The following is a 23,643-nucleotide window of genomic DNA, read 5'->3' on the forward strand; positions in this document are numbered from 1 at the left end:
CCAAGATTAACTGCGATGCAACTTTGGTGGAGGATCAAGCAAAAGGTGGCCTGGGTCTGATCGTTCGTTCTTCGGTGGGAGCCCAGGTTCTGGCAATTTCATCTCCAGCAAAGTTTGTTTCTGCACAAGTGGGTGAAGCGCTGGCAATTAGATTAAGCCTTTGGCATGCCTCCCAAAACCAGATGGATAGCATCCAAGTTGAGTCAGACTACCAAGTGGTGATCAATCTGATTACAAACCCAAATAGCCCCATCCCCTTTGAGATTGAACCTATCATCTCAGATATTGTTGATATGGCAAAAGGTTTTGCTAAATGTGATTTTCAGTTTATTCCTAGGGAGGCTAATGGTATAGCCCATAACCTAGCAAAGGAGTCCCTGTCTATGAATGACCCGACAGTTTAGCCACAATCCACTCCTTGGCTTCACAATCTTCGTGTAAGTGAAGCCCTGTGTTTTGGTCATCAATAAAATCTCTTCTAAGGAACAATTCTAGAGGGAAGCAATTAAAAGAATTTTTTATCTTCTTCGCATTTCATCCACGCCAATTTCTCCAACTTTTACGGGGTATGTTCTATAGCAGTGGCGGAATTGAGGGCCCTCCGAGATGGCCTTAGATTATGTGCTGATATGGGTCTTGCCGGCTGCCAAGTCAACTCTGACTCTACAACCACGGTGCAATTTATCACTCGCAAAGCATGTAGCTTGTGGAACTGTTGGTTCCTCTTCCAAGAGGTCATGGACTTGGTTGATTCCCTAGGGGTTAATATTTGTTTCATTTATAGGGAGAGTAATAGAGCAGCAGATTTCTTGACAAATTTGGCATGATCAAGGACTGAAAACTCTGTGTTTCGCTCGGGGGATGTTATTCCGCAGGAACTCCAGAGAACCATGAGAGAGGATAGAGCGGGTCTCCCTGTGTTAACGAATGTAGGGCTTTGCTAATTATTGTTTCTTGTGGGAGGGGTTTGTAGTTTAATTGAGAGTTGAGAGAGTATTCTCCTTTGAGCAGGGGTAAGGCGGGTTATGTCCCCCCCTTTTGTATTTCTTTTTATTGGTTTATCCTTAATAAAATCTTAGGGGCTGGCCCGGGTCCCAGGTGAAGTTCGGGTTAAAAAAAAAAAGAAAAAAAAGAAATAGTTTACCCAAAAAAAAAAAAAAAAAAAAAAACGTTTCGAAAGTTGCATTCAAACAAACAGGACCTTGGGGTCAACCGTCAACCTATCTACGAAATATGGAACCTTTGACATACCACTAGCCAGTTTACCTGAGCCAATAGGACAAGCCACCAAGTCACCCCGTGGGTGATACAATCGTTACAAGTCCTTAAACCTTCACCTCTCACCCAAAGGCCCGAGTGCACAAGGAATTCAGATCGTCTACGGCCTGCCTGCCCGTAGCAGTCATAGCAGCGCCCTAATGAGGCGCGGTGCAATGACCGCCTTACCCCTGTCCGAGCGCCTTGCCCTAGCAGGGATAAGGCGGTCATTGCACCACACCTCATTAGGGCGCTGCTATGGCCGCTACTGGCAGCAGGCCGTAGACGATCCTGATCCGCGGACGAGCGGCCGAGCTCCACGGTCTTTTAGACATCGTGAGTACGCGACTTTATCCAACTCTCACGTCGCGATTCTTGTAGAAAACTGCTCTGTTAAAAGGGAAAGCTCGTGTTATTCTCGTTCGATTTAAGCTTAACTAGGGATTTGTTCCGATTTGATTTCAATTTCTGGTGTTCATTCCGAGATAATCAACTTTGATCGTTTCCAACTTCTCTGAAGGTCAGCTACGATGTCGGTAAGTCTTGCTTCGCTTCGCTGCTCTTCGACCTTATCGATTATTTTACTTTCAATAAGAGTTCGTTAGCTCAGATTGATTTCTTTCGTAGCTGGGAATAAGTGTTGATGCTTTGAGCTATCAACTGAGTGACTGAATCTCTAGTTTCTTCTAGTTTGGTGTTGATTTCTAGTTGATGAACGAGTGAGGTTGTAATGTGTTCAGATCCGTTTGATTTTGATGTGTTTGAAGCTTAAGATTCTTTTGTTAGTTTTTATTTCTGTAATCGGGAAGCTTTCCAGTTGTGGTCTATTAAACTTGAAGTAAGAGCTTGGAAGCAACGGATAGTGTGATTAGTATCTATTGACTTTTTAATGTTTCCTATCGGATCGGTACGATTCCCTGAGCTAAGTTCTAGAGTTTCAAACCTTAAACCCTATGCCTAGATGTGAATTACAGAAATCCTAACTTTGAAATTTCCTTCTTCTGCTGCTTGTTTTATCGCCTAAAGTACTCAGCCTTGCCAGAGTTTGTCCGTCTAGTTGAAAGCATGCACTGTGGGATGTATTTCCCAAGTTTTGAAGACATTGGAATTGCTTAAAAAGAAGAAACAAGTGTATCTGAGAGAGTTTCCTCTGTTAATAGTATTTCCTAAGTTTTGAAGACATTGGAATTGCTTAAAAAGAAGAAACAAGTGTATCTGAGAGAGTTTCCTCTGTTAATAGTATTTCCTAAGTTTTGAAGACATTGGAATTGCTTAAAAAGAAGAAACAAGTGTATCTGAGAGAGTTTCCTCTGTTAATACTTCCCAAACATGAAATGTCTGGGGCTTATTCTTGGAAAAAATGGAGTACATTCATTTGTGTTTCCCAGAATTATGAGCATGGTTCGCCTTTAGAATTTTCTACTGGAGATGTGTGATGAATTGATTGTTTTACACTGAATTGATTCTCTATCCTTGACAATCTTAATCTGTAAAGCAAGAAATTCTACACTGAATATTTTTACACAACATTAGTTGATTATTATTTGATTTCAATTTTCAATTGTAGGTCATATTTTTATTAATAATAAAACATCCTTCACTCATTTCCTTTAAAAGGAAATGCTTTACTGTTATGATCGTGTGCATGCAGTGGGGTGGTGTTATTATCACATGTGGGTATGGTATAGTTATTATCATGTAGGGTATTTAGTTATTTCCATGAGTTGTTGTTATCACATGCACGTAGTAGCATTATTTTATGTAGGTAGGAGTACATTGTGAGTTGAGGTAGTTATGGGGATGAGGGAAGTTAGTAGAAAGTGGGGTGGGGGAGTTGTGAGAAGTGGAGTAATCGTATGTTGTCTATTCGTCTATTTATTATTTGAAAATAAAGGAGAAGCATCTGATTATCTACCAACAAACATCTCTAATGAGATTGAGGCAAGGCTTCCTCAATAGAGCCTATAGTACCAATTAAATTCCAATTTTCTCTTCTTCCATCTTAGCTCTCTTCTTCATCAAGATAGGTAACCAGTGTACGTACGTACCAGCCTGGTATTAGAGCAGGAATATGGATGGGCGAGTAGAGAAGCTTGAGGAGGAGGTGAGCACGCTTCATGAAGGTCAGAAAAAGATACTCGACCGACTGGAGGAGCTCTGTGAGAAGTTTTCTACTTCCCAAGTTCCTACTCACCATGAAGTGAGTGAAGGTTCCAAGGTCCATGCTACTCTCCCTGAAGAATGGCCACCACCACCGCCAACACCATTGCGCACCAGAAGCTCTCAACAGTCCTTCACGCTAAAGTTGGTCAAATTAGATTTTCCGCGTTACAACGGCAGTGAAGACACCACTAGCTGGTCATGTAGAGCAGAACAATTTTTTGAGTTCCACCAGACACCCGAGGAGGAACAAGTGGCATTGGCTTCCTTCCATTTGGAGGGGGATGCACAGCTATGGCTCCAGATCTTCAAACAAGGTGAAGTAGTACTGACCTGGCGAGCTTTTTGCGATGGCCTCCACTCCAGGTTTGGTCCAACTCCATTCCAGGATTTCTTCGGAGGATTGGCCAAACTACAACAACTGGGGTCGGTTCAAGACTACCAATCCAGGTATGAGAAATTGCTCTCCAAGGTGGGACGGCTACCGCCGCACCAACAGGTTAGTTTCTTCACCAACAGGCTGAAGGAGAACATCCAGGTGGATGTATTGGCCGGTAGACCCGCTACCTTATCTGCGGCGATAGGGTTAGCCCGTCTCTATGAGTCTAGGAGTGAAGCGCAACGAAAAATTCCCTTTAATCATAAAGTGAAGAAGCCCTCCCCGATGAGTAAGGAGAACGTGACAGGTAACACTTCCCTACCTGTTAAGAGGCTAACTTCTTCTGAAATCTAGGATCGCAGGGCCAAGGGGCTGTGTTACAACTGTAATGAAAAGTTTGTGCCCGGTCATAGGTGCAAGGGTTTTGTGACGAAGAGGAAGATGAAGAGCCACCCGACTCCAATGAAGAGGTGGTGGAGGAGACACAAGAATTACCCGAAATTTCGTTGAATGCCATTAGTGGTATGAATGTACCAGAAACTATTCGAGTGAATGGGAGTCTTAATCATGTTGCAGTTACTATCCTGATCGACTCCGGCAGTACGCATAATGTCATGAGCGAAAAAGTTGCAAGAAAAGCAGGGTTGCAACCGACTGAGTCAAGCCATATGAAGGTGATGGTCGAATCTAGAGAAAAGATTGCAAGTCCTGGGAAGTGCACGGGTGTCAAGATGTGCTTACAAGGAGTCCCAATTGTAGCCGATTTCTATCTTCTCTTATTGGGAGGTTATGAATTTGTTTTGGGGGCCCACTGGTTACGCACAATGGGGCCGATAATGTGGGATTTTTCCAAGTTAATGATGAAATTTCAACTGAGAAATAGAGAAGTGGTTTTACAAGGGAAAACCACCAAGGTGGATAGGCTTATCCATGATCCCAGCCATGAGATAAGAAGGAACCCACAAGGAGTCCTATTGCAATTGAATTCCCTAGTGGGAACAACACCAGCCACAATTAAGGAAGTGAAGTCCGCATGACTCCAACAATTACTTACTCGTTTTCAAGGTATTTTTGAGGAACCAAAGGAGCTGCCGCCACATAGGACACATGACCATCGCATCCCACTGAAGGCCGACAGTGCACCGGTATGCGCAAAATCTTATCGATATCCTTACTATAAAAAAAGGGAGATCAAACGGTTAGTGTCCGAGATGCTCAAGACTGGTATCGTCCGACCCAGTAACAGCCCGTACTCATCACCGGTGATCCTTGTCAAGAAGCACAACAGCACATGGAGGATGTGTGTAGAATATCGAGCTCTTAACAAAATTACCATCAAGGATAAGTTCCCAATTTCATTGATCGATGAGCTTCTCGATGAACTCAAGGGCGCACGATATTTCTCGAAACTCGATTTGAGGTCGGGCTACCACCAGATTCGAGTCGTTCCAGCGGAATAGAGAAAACTGCATTCCGAACTCATCACGGTCACTATGAATTCTTGGTGTTGCCGTTCAGACTCACCAATGCATCCTCAACTTTCCAGTCCTTGATGAATCAGGTATTCCAAGATCATTTAAGAAAATTCATTTTAGTTTTCTTCGATGATATTTTGGTTTTCAGTAATACCTGGGAAGAACACTTGGCGCATCTGGAGAAGATGTTAGCCTTATTAAAGGCTAATCAATTATACGTCAAGAAGGAATAGTGTCATTTCGGCCAAAAGAAGATACACTACCTAGGCCACGTCATATCTAAAGAAGGTGTGGCAGTTGATAGAGAGAAAATTTCGGCAATATTGGAGAGGCCCAAACCGAATTCGGTTAAGGCTTTAAGGGGGTTTCTCGGACTCACAAGCTATTACCGTAAACTTATAAAAAATTACGGTAAAATAGCATGGCCTCTCACCAATTTACTCAAGAAGGACCAGTTCCAATGGGACTCTGCAGCTGATGTGGCATTCACAACACTCAAGGAATCGATGACCAAAGCTCCAGTGCTTGCTCTCCCCGATTTTTCAAATAAATTTATTGTAGAGTGTGACGCAAGGGGACTTGGAGTTGGTGCAGTTCTCATGCAAGACAGGCTAATAACATATTTTAGCAAAGCATTGAAGGGGAATAATTTATTATTATCCACATATGAAAAGGACATATTGGCTTTAGTTCTTGCCGTGCAAAAATGGCATCCCTATTTAATAGGACGGCAATTCATGGTGCGTACTGATCACAGGAGTCTTCAATATCTATGGAGTCAAAGAATCACATCTCCAGCGCAGCAGAGATGGTTGTACAAGTTGATGAGTTATGATTTTGTGGTCGAATACAAGAAGGGGAGAGAGAATCTAGCCGCTGATGCACTCTCAAGAAGAGAAGAGGTGGAGAGAAATGAGGAGACAGTTTGCAATAAAATAGCAGCCATATCTTCCCCTCTAACGAATTGGTTAACGTCAATTAGAAAGGAGATAAGCACTAACATGGAAGCCCAAGAGGAGGGAGAATCCGTGGGACCTTGGCAAGTTAAGGAGGGGGTTATTTATTTTAAATCCCGAATTTACTTGCCCAAGGACTCTACTTTGATCAGAGATATTATTGGAGAATTTCACGGCGGGACCCACGAGGGCTATCACAAGACATTCCAATGGATCAGATCGACCTTCTATTGGCCAGCAATGCGGAAGTCCATCCAGGAGCAGATTGCGCAGTGTGACACGTGTCAACGCCACAAAACTGAGCAACTAACTCCTGCAGGATTATATCAACCACTCCCCATTCCTGAATGTGTGTGGGAGGATATATCAATGGATTTCGTCGTAGGTCTTCCTAATTGCAAGGGGCATACAACTATACTGGTGGTTGTGGGTAGGTTGTCAAAACACGCCCACTTTATCCCTATCTCTCATCCCTTCACGGCCGCGGTGGTAGCTCAAATATTTTTTGATAATATTTTTAAATTACATGGCATGCCAAAGACTATCGTTTGTGATAGGGATCCGACGTTCACCAGTCAATTTTGGACCGAGCTCTTCCAGTTTCAAGGAATCCGGTTCAATTTCAGTTCGGCGTATCACCCTCAGACCGACGGTCAAAGTGAAGTCGTTAATCGGACGTTGGAAATGTATTTGCGATGCTTCACGGGGTCTAACCCAAAGGAGTGGGGAAGGTGGGTAGCATGGGCAGAGTATTGCTACAACACCAGCTGGCATTCCTCCATTAAAACCACCCCCTTTGAGGTAGTCTATGGCCGTCCTCCTCCTACCCTCTTGAATTACATCCCCGGAGCAGCAAAGGTAGAGGCAGTAGAATGGGAATTGCTTACCTGCGATCTCAAGCTCAAGGAATTACGAGAAATTCTAGTAGAAGCACAGAATCGCATGAAGGTTGTGTATGACCGCCACCACCGTGACAGGGAATTCAATGTTGGTGATTGGGTGTATCTTCGGTTACAACCTTATCGCCAAGTATCTCTTGCTCTAAGGAAGGTGAAGAAGTTATCTCCCCGGTACTATGGTCCATTCCAAATTATACAACGTATCGGAAAGGTTGCATATAAACTAGAGCTCCCAGAGAATTCTCGGATTCATCCAGTCTTTCACGTGTCTCTTCTCAAGCCTAAGATTGGCAAGCATCAGCCTGTTCAAGGAGATCTTCCAACGGTTAGTGAGGAAGAGGGTCTTTTACAGCCCCAACCTCAAGCGATATTGGACCATAGAACATTCAAAAGGCGTCACCAGATTCTAGTTCACTGGCAAGGGATGTCTCCAGCCGATGCCACGTGGGAAGACCATGAGTTGCTGCAGAATCAGTTTCTGTTTTTTGGTCTTGAGGACAAGACCATTACTTGAGGGGGAGGGAGTTGTTATGATCGTGTGCATGTAGTGGGGTGGTGTTATTATCACATGTGGTTATGGTATAGTTATTATCGTATGGTAGTAGGGAGTGTAGGGTATTTTTATTTAGTTATTTCCATGAGTTATTGTTATCACATGCATGTAGTAGCATTATCTTATGTAGGTAGGAGTATATTGTGAGTTGAGGTAGTTATGGGGATGGGGGAAGTTAGTAGAAAGTGGGGTGGGGGAGTTGTGAGAAGTGGAGTAACCGTATGTTGTCTATTCGTCTATTTATTATTTGAAAATGAATGGAGAAGCATCTGATTATCTACCAACAAACATCTCTAACGAGATTGAGGCAAGGCTTCCTCAGTAGAGCCTACAGTACCAATTAAATTCCAGTTTTCTCTTCTTCCATCTAGCTCTCTTCTTCATCAAGATACGTAACCAGCATACGTATGTACCATTTACTCTCCTTTTTTCTGTCAGGTCAACGGAGCCATGCAAACCAGCCTGTTAAATTTATTGTACAAAACGAAAAAGTAGGATTCTGTTAACTGTTTTGTATCAGTACTAATATGGACATTAAATCATGCCCTCAATTTTCATTCCTTGTCAAAGCTATTGTCAATTTGATGAATCTTGTTCCTTTAGTCACAGTTTTGAGACTTTCTTAGCTCCAGATATTACTGAAAGTGCACTAGTATAGGAAGAAAATTTTAAAAAAAGAGTGTTACTAAAATGATTAGTATTATGTTATTTTATAAATGTTTCACTGAATAGTTCATCAAAGTAAAAAGCATGTAACTAAGTACGATGAACATTTGTACCCATTTTGGGCAATTTTTTCTGGCTTTTTATTGGCATTTTTGGGGTATGACTGGAATTTCTAATTATTGAAAAGTTTCTGCCATGCTTAAATCTACAAGATTTTGTCAAAGAAGGAAAAGAAAGTAAAGCATCACCAGAGCAACATAGAAGCCTTAGAAATACCAACCCCCACTCCCTATGTCCACTACCAAGTGATAACACCACACTTGGATTTCCACAATAACTCAAAACTCATTTACAATGTTTTTACTGGGCTCAACACTAACCCAAGTGTTTAAGGCTCACACTCCAACCTAGTGGTTTTACTAGGGTCACCATCAACAGCCCAGTAAAAATGGAGAGATTCCTCAATCTCCAACAACACACTTTGAAGATTGTTTACAAAAGCTAAATAGCCAAAATACAGCAATTGAAGCTCAACACTAAAAACTTCTAAGTAGGTGAGTATACAAATGAAAACTCAATGATGATTTCACAAGATGGGCATTAAATATACTTTAAGATGTTCGATTAATGACATTTAGTGTCTGGACAAGTGGCCCCTACATGGTCTTTAAATAGTGCTCTAATGGGGTTCAAAATTACTGTCCAAAACAGGCAAATAACTACCCAAGCGTTTGACTGTTTTGGACAGTCGGTCAGCCGCTTGCACATGATGAGTGCTTGCTTATATGGACCATTGTCAGCAACCAGTCGATCGCTGCACAGCCCGGTGATCGACCGGTGGATGTCTACTGACCGCTTGCACAGGATGGCTGTGCAAGCACCCTCTTGGGACCCATCGGCCTGATAGAATTGGTCGGCCAGGTACATCAGTTGGTTGGTCCCGAGGCTCTTGGGAAGAACTGACTATTGGGAACCGGTTGACCATGCAGAAATGTGGATTTTTTACTTTATTAATTTTTCCAATTTCATCTTCAATTCTAAGACAAAAACCACCTAAACAAATATTGTAATCTGAAAATCCAGATTTGGATCTCAGATGCGAGCAGGCCCAACAATCAAATCTATGATCAGATCTGAGATGAAGGAAGCAATTGCGTTGCTATGGGAAGAAATCAGATCGATAGAAGGGAGGGAAGAGAGCTGTCGATCTTCCTAAGAGGAAGAAGAGAGAAGAAGAGAACAGAAGAGAAGAGTAGAAATCAAGTTTGGGATACCAATCCCGTACGTACTGCTCACCAACACCAAAACTCATATTCTTTACTTAAATCATCTCTAATTGAGGGGGCATGTATTACATATATATAGACCTTCTAAAATTCCTAATTAGACTCATAAAAGGACTCCTAATCACTCTAATACACTCAAAAGCTCTATTTAGCTATTAAGTATCCTAATCTAACTCAAACACTCAACTCAACTACTAATCCCGTGTACTAACATTATCCCCACTTTATGGGCTTATAAATTGTTGCCCATTACATCAATAAACCCAAAACTTAGAAGCCTAAGGTCCATAGAACCCAACTGTGGGCCAAAAAGTCTTCTGAGGCCTGATTGACCTAATTGGACAATCTTAACTGAATCAATTCCCCCGGTATTGAGAAAAGCTCGCCCACGAGTTTTGTAGAATGGTAGAATCAAAGAACATGAACAGGAGCTAGCTACTCCATGTCTGCAACTCGAATAAAATCCAAAATATGAAGCTTTGATATTGCATCTATGTCTTGAAATATGTGAGGAATAGCAAACTCAATGTATCGTTCATCGTTGTAGTAGAGTCTGTTGTTGTTTCACCCACAATAACTGTCTCGTCTTCCTTCACCATTACTTTTTGTCCCACATCCGAGCAATCTTCCTCTTGTGTTGACCTATTCGGCTCATCCTGTGATTGCATTGTCGGTATCACCTTCTTTGACTCTACGCATACTTCGTCGACCAATCCTTGAAGAGCGAATTTTTTACGCATGTAAGAAGGCTGTAGGGTGAACAATTTTCTGTTGCAACCAATGACACCTCTTCGTTCTTCCAACCACTCTCGACCCAATTTAATAATACGCTGAGAAGAATCAAACACTTCACATTAAGCACCATCACAATACTGAAAAATGGAGAATTCGACAATAACATCTTCTTCGGACACAATGATGATCTAGTTGGGCTTTGCTAACATCACCACAGATTGCGAGACGAAATTGTTGCTTTGTCTTTCATTAATAAACAAAATAGCAAGCTTTTCATTGGGCAACCGAGGTCTAAACTTGAACACAAGGGAATCCATAGCCAGGTTTGCTTTGATACCAATTAATGCAATCTGAAATCTAGATTTGGATCTCAGATGCAAGTGGGCCCAATAATCAAATCTGTGATCAGATCTGAGATAAAAGAAGCAACTGCGAAGGAAAGAAATCAGATTGATGGAAGGGGAGGAGGGAGGAGAGATGAGATCGATTTTCTTGGGAGGAAGAAGAGGGAAGAAGAAAAAAGAAGAGAAGAGAACTCAGGTTTGAGATACCAATCCCATATGCACTCCTCAACAACCCCAAAACTCTTATTTTTTACCCAAATCATCTCTAATTGATGGTGCATGTATTACACATATATACTATATAGACCTTCTAAAATTTCTAAATTGCCTCATAAAATAGAGTCAATAAAGTATGTAAGCTCAAAACAAAACTCTATCTAGCTACTAAGTATTCTAATCTAACTCAAACACTACTACTAATCCCGTGTACTAACATTATCCCCACTTTATGGGCTTATAAATTATGCCCATTACATCAATAAACCAAAAAATAAGAAGCTTAAGATCCATAGAACCCAACCATGGGCCAAAATAAAGTCTTTTGAGGTCCGATTGACCCAATTGGACAATCTTAACTATATCAACAAATTTAAGGTCATTTCCCAAGACCAACTTGATGCCTAATTCAATGTATACCAATAGGGTCTAGGTTATTTCATTTGTGTTTTGTGTCCAATGTGAGAATCTCCTTACAATGAGTACTTAGGATACACATGATATACAAATTATAGAACAAAAAATCCTAAGAGTAGAGATGTTCATGTTATCTGGTGAAGTCTTTGATGAACTATCCTTTGAAACTCTTAACCCACTGTGTGTATGATCATCTCAACTGGGCTGGACATACACAAGGCTCTTGTTGACTCTTGGAATTGTCAGTTCCAGCTGCGGATGGTCTTACTGAAGTGAATGAACACTTCATGCAATAAGATGGGCTTACACAAGGGCTAATGGTAGACATGTAATTACCACTTGTTGCCACACACTGGAAGGCCAACCTCACAAAATAGACTTGACCAACTAAGGAGCCGTTGCACACAAAATATCCTGCACACTATGAAGCTAACAAGTGAGGTTAGATATACCTATAAGAATAAGCTTTTTCACCTAAGAACACCAGTAAGGAATCACTAAAAACAATCTTAGAGATGCAATGTCTCAACACTTTGTTTGTGAGAAGATCCATCCTGCTCTCTTCCTATCAAGATTCATGAAAAATGTTCAGAAATAGGCTTTGTTCTTCCATTTCTATATTCTTCAGGCATGCCATTAATGGCTTTTTCTACCTTGGCCGGCTCTGATTACAGTGTACAATGAATTTTATGCACTCTTGTGGTAACTCCTTGGGGATGGAGGGCCTTTTCGATAAGTTGATGTCTAATGTCTCATAGATCTTGTGAGAATATAGGTACATCTATTTTTATAAGTTCCAAAGCAAATCCAAGGCAATTTGAGTTCAATGCTAGTAGTGTCATGATGTTCATAAATGCCCAGCTCTGTTTTATGTGTTGGGGGGGGGGTTGGACCTCTCAAGCACATTTGGATTAAGTAGCACTCTCCTATTCTCTTCTCTATTTTCATTTTTCAACATATATTTAATATTAATAAAGGATTGTTACCAAATAAATGCAGTCCCTCTCAAAAAGTCTAATTATGGCACTGAATATCCGTATGATGCAACATCATAAATTCCATGCCGAGGACACTGGATGGAGGGTTGATTTTTGTACACTTTGTTATTACTTTATAAAGCATGTATTAAGGGAAGCTGTTTCATGTGGACAAGGTGGTTGCCAGTTCGGATATCAGCTGTCTTGTGTTTGGTTTTTTTTTTTTTTTTTTTTTGGAGGTGGGGTGTCTAGATAGAAGGATTTCATCATTCAAATTCATGCTTGTTGGAGAGGCTCTGTAGTAAATTACCCCAGAAATGTGGGGTAGACCGTAGAATCATAAAGTAGTCATCATGTCCATATCTAGACCAGCTTCTCTTGTCTATTCATCTGGATAGCTGGATGTATTCTCCCATAAAACTTTGGGATGAAGGTGAGAGGTCCCTTAATTTCTGATAGGTCTGAAGCACCAAAGAAGTTTCTTGATACTCGTTTTCTTTGACTAAGGTATAAGTGTATAACTTCTGAATTTGATGTTGAACCACGCCCCTTTCAAATCTTGATGATGGAGGACGATGGGGCTTGAAGAGGGTCCACAACAGCCAGTCCTGCTCCGATCAAGCCAGCCCAATTTTGACCACCATATGGTCCAGCGATGGGACCAGTGTGGCCAGCATTAATGGGCCTGGTGGTTTGACTTTTTAGGCCCAGCTAATGAGCCAGGTTGGGCCCATAAAGGGACCCTTCAAGTGGTTTGCGTGGGAGGTTTTAAGGAGATTTTATTTTATCTTTGTTTCCATTTTAAAGTAGCTATTCAGTTTCTAATTTTGATGTGATCATGTGACTAGAAATTAGGAAGTAGCTATGCTAGTTTTTATTTTTATTAGATTGTTATATTGTAAAAAGTCTTCCCTCCATGCAAGCGAGGTTTGAGACTATTAATAAAAATACGGGCTGCACTACAGCCCCCATGATTTGAAGTATTAAAAAAGAAGCTATTACTTTGTTTGCTGTGAGATTCAGGTGTGGTGAGAGACCAAGGTGTTGAGTCATGGTTCATGTTTTTAGTGATAACTAAACTGTCTTTGAAAAGAAGATTAAACTTGTATACTCTAACCCTCTTTGTAACTTTGCAGATTGTTTGTGTAATGTTCTCTTGGTTGGTCAAGTCACTTTGTGATATTGGCCTTCCAATGTGTGGCAGTTAGTGAGAACCATTTTGGTTATCATGAGCATAGTGTAAGCCCACCACTTTGGCTTGAAGTGTTCATCACTTCTTATAAGACCATATGGGGCATCAAGTGACACCTTTATGTATTATTATTTGCCTTGTATAAGTCCATCTTTGTTTAACTTGTTTTGGGGTCACTACAATTGGTCTACATCAAGAACACCACTCCAAGTCTTTGAAGATTTCATCAACACCAAGTTCAATAGAACTTTGGGTCAAGAGCTTTAATGGCTTCATCAAAGGACTCCATCATGTGTAGCTGAACTCTTATGTTTAGGAATTTGATTGTAATAACTGCATACCAGTAATTCCTAGCACAATATGTAAGGTGATTCTCAATTAAGACACAGAGGACACCTTTGACAAAAAGGTCCAACTTATGATCAAATGACAAACCTATACTTAAGACTTTTTGGTAAACCGGTCTCGGGTAGCCACATGACCAAATTGGAGCATTTTTTTACTTAGAACATGTTAGAATAGAATTTGTAAAAGAGTTGTCAAAATCACATATAGGAATCTGACTTGATCAGCAACCGGCTGATCCAACTGGCTCGCTGGTTGGCAACCAACTGATCTTACTCAACAAGGTCTGAGGACAACTGGTCGCTTGAACCGGCTCGCTGGTAGCAACTGGCTGCTAACCTCTGGAGAGGGCCTTAGGAAAACTGGCTTGTGCATCCGGCTGATGGACAATACCGTCTGTTCACTGGTTGATGTGCTGGCCTGCCGGTGAGTGGCCAGTTACTATAGAACGGTTAGAAAACGACTATATACAGTAATGATCACTAGGAACCAACTCGCCGGTTGGTAAAAAATATGGCTGTTAGAGTTGGTCTTTAACCAGTCTTGGGGGCCATGAATGAGCATATAAATAGGCCTCATTGAAGACAATTTACCAACACTTGTGCCATCAATTGAATACCATTTATTGTGTCTTAAGTGCCCCCTTAGTTGAGAATCACCAAGTGGGTTCTATCTTGCAAATCTCCTTCTCTTAGGGGTATTTTATTTAAGCTTTAGCTTTGCCTATTTGACTTTTGAGTCTTATCTTTTTCATCTCAACTTTATGAAGTTGTAAATGGTTGTTAGTGGTGAACCTAGGAAAACCACTAGGTTTTAGTGTGAGCCAAAGCACTTGGGTTGTTGTTGAACCCGTAAAAGCAATTGTGTTGTCTGATTGGTTTGATCACAACCATAGTTCGAGAACTCGTTTCGTTTCGGTATTTCAAGCTGACCGAAATATCCGAAATATTCGAAATTTCAGATATTTCGGTCGAAATTTCAGATATTTCGGTCGAAATATTGTATTTTTTCTGGTATGTTTCGATAGGTCATTTCGGTGGGTTTTAGGCCAAGTTAAGGCCTGAAACTTCATGGAAACCCTATTTTAGGCTATATAAACACATTTAAATGTTCAAATTGCAAAAATAGTCACCCAAAATAGTGTTTTGGATGTGCACCATTGATTGGCAACGTACGGTCAAACCCTAATATATAAGTGTATAACTTAGTTAATTACACATTTACACATACACATTGTACATTAAACAAGTAAATTGACTTGGAACTAAGTTGAAAACATAATGACTCATAAGTTAAGTCATAAATCATAATATTAAGTACATAAGACATCAAGTCAATAACAAGTTAACAAATAACAACTTAAGATTTAAGAAGATGATATCAAACATTCCAAATCACAATATGTCAATATCCCCAATTGTCCCCTACAAGGCTACAAGTCAAGTAGTCAACTAGTCATCATTCATCTCAAATGTTTACAAATTTGTTAATAATAACTACTCCGCCGTCCAGGATCAACCCCACTCATGGTCCGCTGGAGCCGACGTATATTGCTCTCCGACTGTAGGACAAATGCATGCCACGTCATAATCTGGGAGAAGAAGCGAGTGTAGTCATCCACAGTGGCCATGTAAACTGCATCATCAACATGCTGAAGGTAACCTATCCTAGGATATAGGTCACCAAACTGTGAAGAAGTACTACCCACTGATCCACTATGATATGAGTCATATGACGGCTCTGGGAGCATGTACGGGTTGTACAGCTGCGGCTAGTGGGTTGGGTAGCTAGTGTAGGAAAAGAAGTCATGCACAAAAGACGATCCACTATATCCTTGTGAGTGGGAGTCATACTCAAAACTGGGAATGGATGGAGAAGATATAGGTCGCTGCCCCCAAGAGTACTGCCCAGAATGCCCTTCGCCACATGGATGTGAATGAGATCAACCATGCTCTGATTGTGTTGGAGATGGACTGCTGTCTACATGAAAAGATGGGGCACGGAAATGCCCACTCGATCTACTGTCTCTATCGCCAATACTCAGTCCACCAACAAAGCCAGATAGGGCATCAATGTCCATAAGCTCAGCCTGCCTACTAGTACCACTACCACGACCACCAGGACGGGACTGGCCACGCTGCTTTCTTGAGTAGGTCGAGGTGGACGATGTGGGCCGTGTGGCTGGTGTGGGGCCGGTGGGGGCACGGATTGCCTCTTGCTGCTCTTGTACCACAAATGGGACTCGAGTTCCCTCATATGCTTGACCACCATCACCATCACCATCATATGCTAAATCTCCCTCAAGAGGTTTAGTGCAAACCCATGGTTGTAGACAAAGTTGGTCATTTGCCTTGCCTTTTCCACGACATGTTGTACCAATTTGATCTTTCCCATGTCCTTCAACATGAGGTCTATACAATGGGCAGCACATGGAGTCCAAAACAACCGGTACTTATTGTTTTGCATCAACCTCTCACCGGCACTCTTGTAGTTGCTTCCGTTGTCCATTACAATTTGGACAACGTTCCCCACTCCTACATCTTCTACCACTTCCTTCAGCAATTTGTAGATATACTTTGCATCCTTTTTCTCCTTGGATGCATCAACAGACTTCAGAAAAACTGTCCTCCCATCACAATACACCATAAAGGTGATGATGGACTTTCTTGTAGGACCAGTCCAACCATCACACATTATGGTCACCTCATAGTTCTCCCACAGCCCCCTCATTTCATTGATGTAGTCTTCAAGCTCTCTCTTCTGTTGGGGCAAATACACATTCATAATCTCATATGGGGTGGGCCCCTTATACCCTGGGCCAGCCTCAGCAATGGAATCTATCATAGCCTGATAAAAGGGGCCTTGTGCTGTGTTTGCTGGGATGGTATGGTATAACATCCACTTAGCTATAGATTCCTTCACCATCCCCTTCAGATTTTTCCATGCTCCCTTGATTTTTGGTTGTTTGTTGCCTTTCTTTCTATAAACACCAGGCGCTTGGTGAAGTGCTGGGTCATCTTGTGGTGGTGGAGGCGGAGGGGGAGCTGCCCTCATACTCTGTGATCTCCTAAAGGGATTAGGCAACCCACCTCCTCCACTTCTGTACCGCTCCTCCACTACCACTAGCACCTGACTCTAGAGGTACTAGCTCCTCCACTACCACCTACTCTCTGTCTCTCGACTCTCTCCGATCCTCATGATAAGCGGCTCTGCTCATCATCATCGTGCTCGTCTCCAATCCCTAGCCTCTTGCTCGGTCTCTATATCATCGGAACATAGACATCATCATGTCATCATCATCATCATCACGATGGCTTGATTGGCCTCCCGCTGTACACCTACTGCTTCCTCAAGATCTACTTTTGCCTTCTCCCTCTGAGCCTTCCTCTTACTCCCTCCCTTCATGTAATCAATGACAGCCCTAGATACCTCCACAGGGACCATATGACATGCGACCACTTCAGGAGAATTCCCAGCTAGATGTTGTTTGAGTCTAGTGGCACCACCTCCCAAAAACTGCATGTGATAATAGTTGCATTGGGATTTTCTTTTATCCCCATCAATTGGAGTGCCATGCAACCATGCAATGTCACCCCTAGTGCGCCTGGGTGTGCTCCCCTCCTCCTGGGTCTGGGCTGGCTGCCTCTGCCCCTCTTGCCTCTGGCTCTGTCGTTTACCACGGTTCGTCATAATCAGACTAGTTTACTGTTGCATGAATAAAAGACAATTCATTAATCACTGAATCACATCAATTCTTTTAGTTTAAAATTTTAAATGTTTAAGAATTAAGATTTAAGAGCACTAACACAAGTATATAAGTATATAACTATTTAGTATTTTTCCCCTAACCCTCATATTTTTCTCATATTTAAAAACAATTTTTAAAAATATTTTTCAAATAAATATTGGCCTAGCACAACAAAATCGAAAAGATATGTAAATGGGCAGCAAATAAGAAGTATGTACAATTTATTTTTATATTTTTCAGTAATTTTAAAACAAAAACCTCATATTATTTCTTATTTTTTGCTATTTTTTTGAATTTTTTAAATATTTTTTATAATTTTCAAAAATTAAAATAATTAACTATTGGCAGAAAAATATTTTTGACACCATGAGGTCATAGATCGGCCAATGGTGTCTAACATATATTTAATTCATCACCATACAATATACATAACCCCTATTATTTTTTGGTTTTTGTTGTAAATAAATCCAATTTTTTAAGTCGAAAAATAAATAAATAATATATATACCAAAAAAAAATTTCTACACCGTGAAGTCGTAGATCGGCTTCTAGTGTCTAACATATATTTATTTCATCACAAACAAACATGTTGATCAAGCATTTCCCTAAAAAAAATCAATTTTGAGAATATGGTTTTACCTGAAATAGTGGAAAGGCTTCACAGATGTGCTAAGAAGTTTGTTCTCCAAGTGATTCCGGCGTAGATGTGGCAAGGATTCAAGTGGGAAGTGGAAGATTGAAGAAGAAATAAGCAAAAACCTTCAAAAACCAAGCAAAAGAGGAAAAATGCTCTGTTTCTCAGTCTCTATCGAAACATGGTACTTTATATAAAGCATTTTCTTGAGATTTTCGAAATCTCGCGAGATTTTGAAAAAATCTCGAAATATCTCGAAATCTCGAGAATTTCGATCGAAATTTAGTATTTTTTTTATTCGAGGGGTCATTTCGTTTTGAGGGGGTCGAAATTCTCGAAATCTCGATCGAGATTTCGCGAGATTTTGAACTATGATCACAACTAGTGGAAAGTCCAAGGGGGTGCCCCTTGGTAGTGGTCTAGTGGATGTAGGCATTGGCCAAACCACTCTAAATTATTTTTGTCAACCATTGTCTCTTCCCCCTTCACAATTGAATTGTTGTCACTCTCCTCTTGCTTTACAACTTCACTTTTTGGGGACTCAAGGTTTTTGGGAGTAAGTATTTTTTATTAGATCACACATAGTCTTTATCCAATTCAACTCCCCTTCTTGGGTTGCCTCGATCCAACACAAGGTCGGTGAGAGATGGACCAAGACCATAGGTGAGAGGCCTTGGTCATATCCCCCCTTTCTTCTTTTTCCCTTTCCTTCCCTTCTTTCTTCTTCCAGTTTTTATTTCATTTCCTGCAACTGTGCTACTTTTTGGTGATTACCAAGACACCTTTGAAGGTTTTGTGGGATGTACTGTGATGCTCCATAGTCTGTCCACCGAGTCTGTCCACGGAATTCCAGGTTTGAAGATTGGAGACTGATTTATAATCTACAGGCTGCAGCATCTTCTGATCCTGGAGATTCTTGCAGAAACTGCATGCTGATGTATTTCTTAATCCAACCATCAATTGAAGGCCTCTTTCAAGTATGTTGTTGATCATCACTGTACTTCCCCCCTTCGACTATGGTTTCAGATCCATCCAATGGTTAGAAATCCCTGTGTCAGTAATCGTTACGAAATCTGTGTTTGAGTTTCTAATTTTGATTCCTAGCCATTACTTTCAATCTAGCCGTCAACTGTATCTGGTATTTTGAAATGCTCAAAGTATGCTTATACCCTACCCTCGATAGAGATTTTAAGCTCATCAGTGTGACCTTGGAATATTACTGCTCTCTCTCCTTGGTTACTATTTTGGAATCTTATCTGTAACCTCAGTTCTGGTAATTTATTTCAACCGAGAGTTTGGGGGTTTCATGCTGTGATTGTTAGCTACTGTTTTACATCAGTTTGACAGTATATTGACCTATGGAACGAGGTTTTCTCCTAGTTTTGTAATTTGCGCAGCAAGCTGCCAATCCAGTGACCTTACCGTTAAGTGTTAGATCAATCCTTGGATTGAGAATTTGAGATATTCTTTGGTGCTTAACCTTAGTGTTGATTCCCTACACTGTTTCCCTTATTTTTAAGCTTAATACTGTTCTGTTACTACTGTTTAAGAATGGTTGACTTGCTGCCCTACAGTACGTTTGATCCTATTGTTGGGTTGTAAGTCTTGCTTGCTGTTTAGTGGACTGAGAGCCATCACCTGACCTTTTTTTTTGGGAGTAGCAAAGGAAGAAAACATTGAATGAAAGCAATTTTGGAGAAGAATTCCTGCCATCCATGGACAGAAAGAGAAGAAGCAAGGGAAAACTTTTATAGTGCACTTTGATAGTCTAGAAATGTCTTTGGCTCTTTGCTGTGAAACCACCACCTTCATTTTGGAGCTCTTGATAGTTGATAGTGTGATTGCCCAATTATTCAATAGTAAGTACAATATCTAAGATATGGTTCTTTGTATTGGCTAAGTTGTCTAAATGTGTATCTGTAGCTGACGTCCAATAAGGAGCCTTTGAAAATCTCAATTGGCACCCTTTGTAACACCCTGGTCATTATCTTTGCCTCCTCCCTATCCTTATTCCCCACCTAAACTCGTATACCAAAATTACAGTAAATGACTTCCCTCAAATGATACAAATCATAGTTCCATACTTTCAATGCTTTTAAACAAAGAAAGCCAAAATTTACCCCCAAATTTCTAACTTACACAATTCATAGGTTTTTTGAAAAGCATGCTATGGTCATTGACAAGATATATTTCCTTTTTTTTCTGGATTTCATTATGGAAGAGAACTTTTATGTCTTTGAGCAAACAGACCAATTTGTTTGCTATTTCTTGTCAACTAGAAGATGGAGATGATGTTAGATAGGTTGATTTTTAATGGGAGTGACTCTTCCTCAGAATGTTCTTAGTTTATCAGCAATGAAACTATATAAATTTCTCTTGAAAATAAAAATAAACCAGTGTAGCATAATCCTAATTTGTCCTAGACTCAATTCCTAAGCTAGGACTGAACAAACTAGAAACTTTTTTCTCCATGATTGCAATTATATGGAACATGGATATATGTAGGAATCCATGTTCTAATAGAACCTGACTTGACGCTATGTTTATCATATCCCTTTGTGATTGCAGGTACGAACAGTGAAAGTCAGCAATGTCTCCTTGAGTGCAATAGAGCAAGACATCAAGGAATTCTTCTCATTTTCTGGTGAAATCGAATATGTTGAGATGCAGAGGTTAGTTATGTTAAGCAATTGCTTTGTATTTTTTCATGTGCTCTTAATTTTTGGAGCTTATTATGTGCTTGTTACAGTGGGAATGAGCGGTCTCAAATTGCATATGTTACTTTCAAGGATTCTCAGGGGGCAGAGACTGCACAACTTCTTTCGGTGAATTCATATCTCAAAATCCCACCCCCCTTTGGGTTTGCATTCAGTACATTATTCCATGGGGAATAATTATTTAAGAAAAATTTGTCAAATTATGTCCCTTTATGAGGTTATGCTTGATTGCTGATCAAAAGGGCAGCAAACACTTTTTTCCTTTTTTCAATGGTTATGTGCTTATATTTTTAATTGTTTAACGTGTTTATGAAACATGATAACTCATTATTCTTTAACTGATGAACCAAATTTAACTATTCGATTTTTGTCTCTTAATTATTATTTTTTTAGATTCCACATTCTTTTCCTGAGTTTTCCTCCTTTAAGGCATGTGGAAACCTTTTGTGATTGCAGCATGGGGGGTGGGATTGAAGAAGGTGGAGCCTATAGTTTTCCTTTTCACATCTGCAGGTCGAGGGGAGAATGGTAGATCATAAGATTCTAATCACTAATAGATGGACTCAGTCCCCTGGAAAGTTGCTAAACTGATCATTTCGGGCAGAAAATACAATGCTCAAATAAAAAAATGACAGACGTGTCAATTTTTTTTTTTGCAAAACCACTTCTCATGCAACCAACAAGCTTTCTGATAAAAATCATTTCAGTTTCCATCTACTTCGGATATTTTGTCTCACCAGATTGTTTAAGAGAAAGAATTGAAGGAAAAAGGTGACCTGGATACTCTTGACATTAAAATCCTCTTTCTTGTGCCTGATCAATGGTCTCAAGGATCTCCAGCTAAAATGAGGCCATTGTATGCTTCACATGAAAATAATATCTTCCTTGTTATAGGATTGTGTAAAAGGCTGGTTGATTATGTATTGAACTTCAGAGGGGAAGGGGAATCTATTTATCAGATGATTGGTCCCAGGAACCCTGTATTTCTGCTTTGTATATCACATTGTTGGGACTTTAAAAGAATTTGTAGAACACCCATGTTTGTGTGATTGCAGATTTTGTGGTTTTAGCCTCTAAACAGTCAACCTGATCCTGGCCAAAACTCGAGAATTTCCTCAAAGATTCCATTGTAAATGGATATCCTTTACATTTTTTTTGGTGGGGGGGGGGGTGTTTGGTTTGAGCTACTCTAAGCAGTCAACAGCTTCACTTTTTGTTTCTGCCTCATATTTCTTGAAATATCTTAGTGCCATCTGTGGCTTAAGTATTAACATGATTTGTGACATTGTCAAATGGATTTGTGTTTCTTGAAATATTTCCTCCTTATATATGACTAAACCTTTTTTGACTTCACAGGGAGCAACAATAGTTGATCTGTCCGTCTCCATAACTCCAGCTCCAGATTACCAGTTACCACCTGGTGCTTCAGCTCCTCCTACAGTAAGATCTAGTGTTGAGGCTGGTTTCTTTTCAATCTTTTTCTTTATGTTATATGCCAATCTAATTTATAATTGGTTTCTTAATCTCCTTAGCCAAAGGAAACCAAAGCTACTAGTGGTGCTGAAACTGCAGTGCAAAAGGCAGAAGATGTTGTTAGTAGCATGCTTGCGAAGGGTTTTATCTTGGGCAAGGATGCCCTTAACAAAGCAAAGGCCTTAGACGAGAAGCACCAATTCACATCCACAGCCACTGCGAAGGTTGCTTCACTGGACAAAAAGATTGGGCTCAGTGAGAAAATAAGTGTGGGCACGTCTGTTGTCAATGACAAAGTCAAGGAAATGGACCAGAAATTTCAGGTTTCTGAAAAAACAAAATCTGCTTTTGCAGCTGCTGAACATACAGTCAGTAATGCTGGGTCTGCCATCATGAAGAACCGGTATGTACTCACAGGGGCTTCATGGGTAACTGGGGCCTTCAATAAGGTTGCTAAGGCAGCCGGGGAAGTTGGGCAGATGACGAAAGAAAAGGTTGGCATGGCTGAGGAAGAACAGAGAAGAGAAATGGTGGATGCTTATGCTCAGGTACTGTCTGAGTCTCCAAAAGCTGAAGAAGGTGACAAGCCTACCAAACCTGGCCCTGCGCCTGCACAAGGATTGATCCTTTGACTGGTTAAAATTCTGTAAATAGCTTTGCCTATGCTTTGTGATTCTACCACCTGTGATATTACTTTCTTGCTTTGTTTAGTATGCGAATACTAATGTAGAAGAGGCTGCGGCCATTGTTGGATGTGATTGCTATAAATGACTTTATTAACTTGATTTTCTTTTTATACATTTCCGTTTTGTTTTTTTGGTAATTGATCTTTGTCATATGCTATAAATAAGTTGAACATACGCTCTGCATTGCCATGGTTGTGTACACTTCCCCCATTGGGCTTGTCTGAGCATAGGCCTCTATGTTTAATTGCTTGAAAGATTTGCTCCAGATTGCAGTCATGGCTGGTATGACTCCTTTGAAGGTTGGCATAAAATACGAGCTAGAGTTAACAGATTACAAGGTGCATCATGTGGATCTGTCCACTAGATCGGACACTTCTGTTGGGTGTGTGGAAGAACCCCATCTCTGTTATATGACTAACTGTTCTAATGGGCGTGTGGAAGAAACTCTTCTCTGTTGTCTTAGGACTCTGAAAATTGCCCTGGACACTCTTCCACATGATTCCAAGTAAGAGGAATTGGCGAAGGATC

General features: G+C 40.7%; 1 protein-coding gene across 2 annotated transcripts; it reads left to right on the forward strand.

Moving 5' to 3' along the window:
- Positions 1-1,635: 1,635 nt before the first annotated feature.
- LOC122665307 (binding partner of ACD11 1-like) lies at positions 1,636-23,221 on the forward strand. Of its 2 annotated transcripts, none has more exons than XM_043861423.1 (5): positions 1,636-1,793; positions 20,808-20,911; positions 20,989-21,064; positions 22,313-22,396; positions 22,489-23,221. In XM_043861423.1, exons 1-5 carry the CDS (start codon positions 1,788-1,790, stop codon positions 23,059-23,061), a joined length of 843 nt encoding a protein of 280 aa, XP_043717358.1. In that variant the 5' UTR covers positions 1,636-1,787; the 3' UTR covers positions 23,062-23,221. The 2 variants fall into 2 exon arrangements, with proteins under 2 accessions (XP_043717358.1, XP_043717359.1); XM_043861424.1 differs by having other exon boundaries at positions 1,637-1,793; positions 22,495-23,221.
- Positions 23,222-23,643: the final 422 nt, after the last annotated feature.

This window comes from Telopea speciosissima, chromosome 6 (assembly GCF_018873765.1).
Source record: "Telopea speciosissima isolate NSW1024214 ecotype Mountain lineage chromosome 6, Tspe_v1, whole genome shotgun sequence".
In the NCBI taxonomy this organism is placed as follows: domain Eukaryota; kingdom Viridiplantae; phylum Streptophyta; class Magnoliopsida; order Proteales; family Proteaceae; genus Telopea; species Telopea speciosissima.

Excerpts from the sequence above, each read along its gene's own strand:
- LOC122665307 (XM_043861423.1), top strand. Across the intron at positions 20,912-20,988 it reads GAATATGTTGAGATGCAGAG|TGGGAATGAGCGGTCTCAAA; the intron begins GTTAGTTATGTT and ends TGCTTGTTACAG. Across the intron at positions 22,397-22,488 it reads GTGCTTCAGCTCCTCCTACA|CCAAAGGAAACCAAAGCTAC; the intron begins GTAAGATCTAGT and ends TAATCTCCTTAG.